The 9,457-nt window shown below is 39.5% G+C and overlaps 1 protein-coding gene across 1 annotated transcript; it reads left to right on the top strand.

The window, feature by feature from the left end:
- Nucleotides 1-647: 647 nt before the first annotated feature.
- LOC115387900 (uncharacterized) lies at nucleotides 648-5,737 on the top strand. Its single transcript, XM_030090797.1, has 8 exons — nucleotides 648-688; nucleotides 934-980; nucleotides 1,094-1,126; nucleotides 2,918-3,104; nucleotides 3,220-3,344; nucleotides 3,454-4,698; nucleotides 4,780-4,997; nucleotides 5,088-5,737. The coding sequence occupies exons 2-8, from the start codon at nucleotides 948-950 to the stop codon at nucleotides 5,155-5,157; spliced, it is 1,911 nt and encodes a 636-aa protein (XP_029946657.1). The 5' UTR covers nucleotides 648-688; nucleotides 934-947; the 3' UTR covers nucleotides 5,158-5,737.
- Nucleotides 5,738-9,457: the final 3,720 nt, after the last annotated feature.

Raw genomic sequence — 9,457 nt, 5'->3', positions numbered from 1 at the left:
CACTTTTTTGTGTCCATGTTGACACTACGTTTCTTTACATTCAAATCATTTTCTTTGTTGGTGTCAGTCAGCTAATGTATCAAACCACCAGAATGGAAATTTATAAAAAGATCATCTTTAATTTATTCATTTCTAGTTGAAGTATAGTGTGTACTCTGCCCCCGCCCATCATGAGCTGGGATCGTCTCCAACGCCCTGCTTTGGTGAACAGGAAGCTGAATTCAGCAATGCAGTGCTCATAGATCTCTCCTCATCTCGAGAAGGTCGTGTTTGCATGTTCTCCCTGGGTGTCCATGTGTTCCTCTATGAATTGGAGACCCAGAAATTGCACCCTGCCTTTACTGGCTCAAGTGCCCCTTGAACCTTGAACAGGATGAAGATGCAACATGTGTCCAGATTTGTGTTTCAAAACCTTGTATGTTGTTACTTGTAATAATGCATAAGCAAATTAAGTTTATAAACTCAGTATCGTTAGAATAGATGTTGTTTACTACATTATGGATACTCATGCAGCATTAGCTAGTTGGAAAAAAACAAAGCAAAACAAAACAGGTTTCCAAGACCGGTTTTGGCCCACGGACCTCATGTTTGACAGCCCTGGGTTGTGAGGAGTGGCTGCAGCCGGTTTAACTCGACTCCCTCCCTTTACTTTCGCTTTCACTTATCAGGAAGCAGCCTGCTGAGGACGGTAAGTAAAATGCGCCACAGAGGCTTTCCCACATTTACATTTACTTGTTTAAATAGCGACAAACTCTGCAGAATGAGGAGTTACAGGCGGTGTTGAGAAGTCGTGGTGGCGTTGATTGAAGTCAGAGCAAATGAAGGCGCGTGAACGTCACGTAAACCTGCTTCAGACGACCCTGCTCCGTGTTCCTGATATGATAGATCCTCTATAGTCGGAGATTAAACAGCGTTTTGCTCTTCTTGTTGAAGGAAGAAGTTTCAAAATGGCAACCAGGGACGAAGAGGAGCCAATGGACGTGAGTAATATTCTGTATTTTAACCTTCACGGCCTTCTCAAATCTGTAAATGTCAACATTTTGTTAAATTTCTTATCTGTATGTCAAAGTTGTCACTTTCATGTCTTGTTCAGACATTGCCTCCGCCTCAGGACGGCTCTGCTGGGGTGAGTGTGACATGATTAATCCACCAGATTACTCAGGTTTTATGGGCGGGCCTTGTTCCAGCAGGCCTCTCTGGGTTTCTGGAAAGAGAAAGTGAACTGAGGCTAAAATAAAAACAGTCTTCGGTCATGGAGAAGGGTGGGATTTAATAAATGATTCTATAATGCATTATTATATAATATGTATTATATTATAAATATTATTAAATATTTATTGACTGTTGATATATCTTTTAGCTGGTTAATGTGAACTAGTATTTTAATTTTGTACGTTTTTTTAAATTACAGTTTATAAAAGAAAAAAGAGAATTATGCTTACTGGAACCACTGATCTGATGAGCATTTGTAGTGATCTCATGTGGGATTCTGACCAAACTTGAAAATCATTAATCCCAAATCCATTACCCTAACCCCCAGGCCTTTTGATTTTTTTTTTTTTTTTTTTTTTTTTTTGGGGGGGGGAACCAATTGTCAGGGTTTAATTTTTTTAACCATTTAGTGGTCACTGTTAAGTGTTTTTAAATGTGAAACATGGTCTTATTTGGATTTTTTTTTTTTTTGCTCCACTTATCAGACATCCAGGTAAATCTGTTCAGATGGCAGTGAAAGTAAATGGGTGTGTTCATGTTGGAGGAAACTATTCTCATTCAAGGGTTTTCTACTTTTTCAAACTTAGTCAAAATTAACTTTTTAAAATGTTGAAAGAATAGATAGCAAGCACTTGATTCATATTTCACTTGAAATACTTGGTACATCATGACAACTGAAGATGAATTTTGTCTTTCAGCTTGAGAGAAAACAGACAGAGTAGTTCTGCTAAAATGCAGAATATAAATGAAAATACTTTATTGTAGCATCATTGTTTACCAGATTATTGAAAGAGTTATTTTTTTATAGCAGTCCTGGTTCCAGCAGGCCTCTCTGTGTTTCTGTAAAGAGTAAAAGAAAGTGAAAGCATGAAACTGAAGTTGAATTATTTGAGGAGATTCAAAAGAATTTTTCTGCAATTTAACAGTATTCTGACGCTGTCAAAGCTTTTCTGTTTGTTTGTTTGTTTGCTTGCTTGTGATTAAAGCAGTGTGTTCCTTGTGGCAGGATGTGTTTGCTTCAAGAAATGACAAACCCGTGGAACAGCCACATGAACGACCAGAGCCACAGATCTGAGTGTTTTTATTTTTCTCTGTGTTCAGTTTCCTCTTTCTCTTTGTCAAAAGCCTCCATGTGACTCGTTTAGGTTCCAGTGTCAACACTGATATGACCTTGGACGTGTCCTCCTCTGCATCCGGTTCTTTATAGTTAATAAACTATTCAACATTGCAATGTACTATCTCGGGGCGTTTTTGAAATGTAAATTCCCAGTTCATTGGACCAACAACAACATGCTTCATTTTCATGTGTGATCTCCGCCCCTCCCCTTTGGGAGCCTATCAGCTGATGCTAAACAAGCACAAACATAATTTTTTTCACCCTGACAACTCAAGCACATAAAGCCCAATGCATAAAACATATTTTATGAAAAGGCAAATCACATACAGAAGCAGTGAAGTTAAGAGATTAAAAACTAGACTAACGCAATCAAAAAACATAATGCTGTGAATATGGCAGCATTTAATTGACCGCAATAAATGTGATTATGTGACACCCCTAGTGATAATATTGTCTTGAGTATCTTTTACAGTGAAAGACAAACAAATATTTTATTTATCATACCAGCATTGTGTTTTTAAAGTAGGAGAACTGAGTGATGCAGATTGTCACTCCCATGTTTTCATGTTGGGTTTATTTTGGTTGCAGGATGAAGATGAGGTGTGGCTCACTCTCTCTTTGATCTGGTCGAACTCTGAAAAACCTCAGAAACTGGAGAAAAGTATTGAGCAGCTTCTCCAGTCTTGGTTCAACAAATTCGAAAAAAAGACAGACTGCTCAGTGGTGAAGATCTTTGAAGATGGAAGAGTTCTGGTAAAGCTTAAACCAGATCCAGGTGCTGTACGGCTTCTTTTTTAATATTGTCTCATTTACCAGTCACCCCAATTCATTTTGGTACTTTTGTGAAACGTTTTTCTTCTCTTTTCTTTTGTCTTTGTTTCCTTCTGAAGGTGTGTCTCAGCTGAATAAGCTGTCTGGAGAAACTCTGAAAGGCAAAAAAAGTAAAGATACTGTAACCATCTCATCTATTTCCCTGACACCATCAACTCTGAATGATCCATCAAAAGATGCTTCAGTGAGTCTTTGTTCATTGTCAGAAGTATGTACTGGACAGTAAATGATTTAAAAATGAATTAAAATGAAAGCATTTTGATCGACTTGATAATTCTATTTTGATTTTGCAGCAAGGGCAAAATCCACCAGGAGTCCAGGGGCAACCAGGAACCCAAGGGCTACTGGCAGTCCAGGGGCAACCAGACGCCCAGGGGCAACCAGGAGCAGAGAGTAGTTCTGTTTGTACTGCAGCAGAAAACAAGAATAGTTGTGTCCTTCCTGTGAGTCAGTACTGGTATTTGAACCAGCTTTACAGTGAGGAACTTGAGCAGATAATGAAAAGAAACAGAGCCAAATTTTCAGAAAACTTGACGGTGTCATTTGAAGCGGTGGATCAAGATGGAGACCCACAAAAAGCTCTCTCTGAGTTTATAAACCTTGTCCAGTCATTAGAGTTCAGTAACTCAGTTGTTCCTCTCAAGTATGTAGATCCAGATCAGTGGAGCGAGGCGGTCAACATCATCAAGAAAAAAGAAAGAAAGCTCTTGCTCTCTTTATCCTCTGAAAAAGTCACTGCATTAGGGCCCAGTGAGAGCTGTGATGCTATAAGTGACTGCTTAAAAGCAGAGCCTCAAACACACACACCCATTACTGATGCCGACTATGACAGAACACCTTCAGACCCATCGCTGACGATTAAGATGACCATCACAGACCCTCTCGTTGACGAAGGTCTAAACATGGAGGAGAGCTACTGGAAGATGATGACTGCTGCTTACAGTGACAGAATAGAAGACATTAAAGCAAAGTTCAGTGTGGATTTCAAAGAAAGAGACACTGCTCAGGGGAAAGTCATTGTTAAACCTTGCTACAACAACGCTGGAGGAAACATCTCCATGGAGAGCCACGCCGTGAGAGCTCTTCTTCGTCTGTACCAGAAGACGGCTACGTCACCCATGAACTCCAACCAAGTCTGGATGAAGAAAATGAATGGTGGAAGCGAGCTTGAAAAGAGCACAGATGATTTTGAGATGGTTGGTGGATCTGCCAATCGCTCCCACATCACTGAATCAGCTGCAGGAGAGGGAGCAGCAGCAGCAGACAGCAAAGAGGAAGATTACTGTCCTATATGCAGGGACACGTTTACAAAGAAGACACAGCTGATGTGCAAACATGAATTTTGTGAGGGATGTCTGCAACAGGCAGAGAAAAGCATGGGGCCTGTCTGTCCTGTCTGCAGAGAGGTCTTTGGTAAGATTGAAGGAAACCAGCCAGAAGGAACCATGACATGGGAAACGTTTCCTCAATCCCTCCCTGGATTCCCAGGCTGTGGCACTATTGAGATCACCTATTGTATTCCTGATGGAAGACAAACGGTAAGATTCCTTATTAGATTGCATGTTTGTTTATTTAGATTGTGTTTTAATCCCTCAGATTTCTGTTACCTTTGTTTACAGGAGAAGCACCCCAACCCTGGACAGCCCTACTATGGCTTTATGAGAACTGCATGTCTCCCAGACAACAAAGAGGGCGTAGAAGTGCTGCATCTGCTAAAACGAGCATTTGACCAGAAGCTCATTTTCACTGTTGGAACATCCAGAACGACTGGAGCAGACAACCAAGTGACCTGGAACGACATTCACCACAAGACATCGCGTTCAGGAGGACCAGCATGGTACAGAACAAGATCTTATTTCTGTTCTAGTTGTTTTGAGAGTGCTTGACTTTGTATTAATTTAATCCTGATACATGTCTTTTTCCACAGCTTTGGCTATCCTGACCCTGATTACTTGAGCAGAGTGAAAGAGGAGTTGAAAGAAAAAGGCATCAAGTAGAGACTTTGAGAGAAAGTCCATTTGAGCTTCACATCCAAGAAACCCAAACATATACAAAATATATGTTGGTTTGTGTTTATGTTTTAAATGATGGATGCAATAATTTATCAATCAGGTGTGTCAAACATACAGCTGTGCAAAGTGTAAAAATCATATCAAAATAGTATTTTGAAAAAATGACTTATTTTGAATGTGTATGTTGAAGGCTACAGAAATCATGTGGCCTCATTTTAAATCACTCATTTTTCTTTTGGAAATTCTGAACTTTAGGTTTTTAGAAAAGCTATTTGTATGAAATTGTCCTACATTTGGAGTGGTGGTTATTTTAAAACTATTGTACTGTTATTGGTGCTTTCAAGATGGAATTAACCTGCATGTGGCCACCGAGCAAATGAGTTTGAAACCTTTGTTTTGAGTGTCTGATATGATCAATAAGGGTTCACTGCAAGCTTGTTGACGCATAATTACATATGAAATGTAATCTCTATTTTTTTTTCCCAGTGCACAACAGTATGAGAATGACATTTGCATCTGTAAACTGCAGGAGATACAGTGTCTTAATAAAGGATGTTGATCAACCCTTGCTGGCTCACCAGTATTTTATCTATAGAAGGATTTCTTTTGTACAATAAAAAGATTTGTGCAGAAGAGCAAGATTGCGCAGACATTTGGTCATCAGTCATCACATGTTCACACACACGTGTCTTTAGTGTGATAAACTAATGCAGTCAACAGAAATTTTAATCCTGATTGACCATCTGAATGAAAAAAAGTTGTACTTCTTTTGAATATTTTTTACTTCAAAGTCCACATAATGAGCTTTTGAATATTTCAGACTTTAGTGTAGCTGAATCCATCCATATTTTTTCATGCTTTATCTAACTTGGCCACTTACAGACTTTCTCACAAAGTGTTGTTGGATTTTGTGCAAAGTACCAATTAATTTAAATACAATCCTAAGTTGTGCTGATATTTTTATGAATTTCATGAACTCTTTTTTTTCAATTTCATTTTGAACACATTTATGCATCAGACTAGACTAGAAACTAAAGACAAACAAAAACAAGAAAAGAAACAACAACCAGGGATCAAATTAGTTTGTTTTTTCCATGTCCAACATGGAGTTGGTGGAAGTGGGAACTCATCAAGTCACACTCCTTCACTTCGTCAACTTACCTGCTTCCAAATAATTGTAATAATAATACTAATAAGCACAACATTAAACAAAACAACTGTAGTATCCTGACACTTGTGCTTCTACCTGGATGGAGCTGTAGGTGTGTGTGTGTGTGTGTGTGTGTGTGTGTGTGTGTGTGTGTGTGTGTGTGTGTGTGTGTGTGTGTGTGTGTGTGTGTGTGTTCTTGTATTTCTATCCTTGTCGGGGCCAAATGTCCCCACAAGGATAGCAAAACGTGGAACGACGTGCCTTGTGGGGACCTTTTTCCGGTCCTAAGTAGGAGAAACAGTGTTTTCTTGACCATGTTGTTGTTACTGAAAAAAGTAAAAGTGCAAAAACATTTCTTTAGGGTTAGGCTTTGTTGTGGTGTGGGTTAGGGTTAGGGTAAGGGTCAGGGTTAGGGGCTAGACATGAATGGGAGTCAATGGACGGTCCCCACAAGGATAGAAATACAAGACTGCGTGTGTGTGTGTGTGTGTGTGTGTGTGTGTGTGTGTATGTTTTACCTGGCAGGAAGAAATGTGAGATCCTGTCAGTTGTCTCTCTGGCTGTGCTTCATGCTGTGTGCCAGTGAAAACCAACTCAACCTTATTTTTCGTGTCCTGCATCTTCCTTGAGTTTTCCCACGGTCACAAAGTTATAACAATCAATAAAACATTGAAACAATATTAATAAAAGAGAATGAAAAGGTAGAAAAATAAAATGTGAAAAAAGGAAGATTAAAAAAGAGTTTTCCGTGATTTTTAAGCATTTATATTCTCTTTGAAATATCATTTATTTATCCCTCTTCTTAAACTGCTTGTACATTGTTTCAATTTATCATTCAAACGATTCCATATTTTCACCCTGGAAACAGGAACAAAAAAGCTTTTCCTTGTACCAGTAGTTATTTCGTTTATATTTTCACTTTTTAAAAAAAAATCGCTTAATTTGTATTTTCTATCTCCTTATGGAAACATCCCCTGAATATTTCGTGGATTATTTTTAGCTTCGAACAAGATTTGCGCTGTTTGATATTCTATTTGATCAGGGAACTTTAACAGTATTGACTGCAGAAACAATGAACGTGTGTGATCCCTATAAGGCACTCTGTTAATGACCAGAACTGCTCTTTTTTTAAGTTTGAATATCGATTGAAGATAGCTCCTGAAACTTTTACTCCAAACCTCAGCACAATATGTTACATTCTGAGAAACTAGAAAACCATATAGAATGTGAAGTGAGTTATTATCAAGAACCTGTTTTGCTTTGTTTGGTATTGCAATTGCTTTTAAGATTTTAGAATGTAGATGTCTTATGTGAGATTTCTAGTTTAGCTTTTCATCAATTACCACTCCAAGAAATTTGGTTTCTGTTACCTTTTCCATGTCCACCAAATCAATTTGTACCTTTGTGTAATTTTCCTGCCATTATCAGATGATTTTTGTTTTGCACAGATTTAATGGTACTTTAATGGTGAATAAAGTGGTTCAAGATGAGACGGAAAAGAAAGTCAGGGTGGAAGATGTGAAAGATGTTTTTATCATCTCAAGACACCTATACTCTGCATAAACCGGCAAGGGTACATTTTCCAAGGAATAGAGTTTTTGTTACAAGACCTCTCAAACAATTTCAGGCAGACCTTTGCGATATGCGGGCATTAGCTGACGAAAATGATGGGTATAGTTATTTACTCACTGTCATAGATGTTTTTACGAAATTAGTGTACGTGTGAGCTTTGAGAAAGAAGACCGCGACTGAGGTGGTGTCTGCCTTTGAATCCGTCTTTCGCAAGAGCCAGACGCCTGAAAAACTACAGACTGATGCAGGAAGAGAATTTTTCAACAAAAGTTTTGAGATTCTGATGAGGAAACACAACATCATACATTTTGCCACAGCCAGTGATCTAAAAGCCTGCGTGGTTGAAAGATTTAACCGAACGTTAAAGACTAGAATTTTACTGCTAAGAACACGCGTCGATACGTGGCGGTCCTGCCAGACTTAGTAAAAAGCTATAATGACACTCACCACAGCAGTGTAAAAATGCGCCCGGTTGATGTGACTAAGGGCCTTCAAGTGTTTCGCAACCTGTTTGCTACGCCAACACCACGAGACAAGAGAGAAACAAAAATAAAGGCAGGATTTAAGGTGGACGATGTTGTCAGAATATCCAAGTTGCGAGGGGCCTTCAATAAAAAATACGAACAGAGTTTCACGGATGAAGTATTTACGGTGTCAGAATGCATTCCGTGTACTCCGACAGTATACAAACTCAAAGATTATGACGCCGAAGTAATCGAAGGTTCATTCTAAGAGCTGGAGCTGCAGAAAGTGAAAAAAAAAAGACTCATTAACATTTTTTTTCCAATCATACGATTTTCAAACAGTCTGGGTTAGATATTACATTTTCTACAAACAGATACGTCTGGGTGTCTGTAGCACTTCAGATGGTTATATGACCTTTCTAAAGCTCTCCAGAGGTGAACCTAAAAATTATGATCCAAAAAAAAACTCAGGTTTCATCTCAACATATAAAGCAAATAATCAAAAGTGTTACTATTTGTGACCTGAAGATAACCAAATCTACTCCAAACTTAAAATTTGAAGTTACTTACTTACTTACTTACTTACTTAATGCTCCTGCGTTGGGCTGGTGTCCCGTCCCGTTGCGTAGAGCCGACCAGAGAAACCAGGTTTTTCCAGTACAGGCGATCTTGTGCCTGCAGGTCTGCGTCCTTCACGGTTACTCCGTGTTGTTGGAGGTCGTCCGCAATAATGTCAAGCCATCGAGTGCGGGGCTTGCCTCGTGGTCGTCTCCAGCCTGCGGCCTTTGGATCAAACTTCAGGATGGCTTTTGTCGGGTGGTCAAGGGGGAGACGGAGAACATGGCCGAACCAGCGGATGCGGCGTTGTGCAGCCAGGCAGGAGGCTCTGGGCTGGTTTGTGCGGGCTCTAAGCGCTTTGTTGGATATTCGCTGTGGCCACCTAATGTTCTCGATGGTTCTGAGAGCCCTGCTGTCAAAGCCATCTATTCTTGTGGCCAGGGTCTTATTTAGGGGCCATGTTTCAGAGCCATATAACAGAATGGAGAGTACGGTGGTGTTGTAGATTTGGAGCTTCGTCTTGCGTGAGATGGCTTGATGT

This window comes from Salarias fasciatus, chromosome 5 (assembly GCF_902148845.1).
Source record: "Salarias fasciatus chromosome 5, fSalaFa1.1, whole genome shotgun sequence".
Classification (NCBI taxonomy): domain Eukaryota; kingdom Metazoa; phylum Chordata; class Actinopteri; order Blenniiformes; family Blenniidae; genus Salarias; species Salarias fasciatus.
The sequence above is the reverse complement of the archived record's forward strand: the minus strand, read 5'-3'. Positions and strand labels throughout refer to the sequence as shown.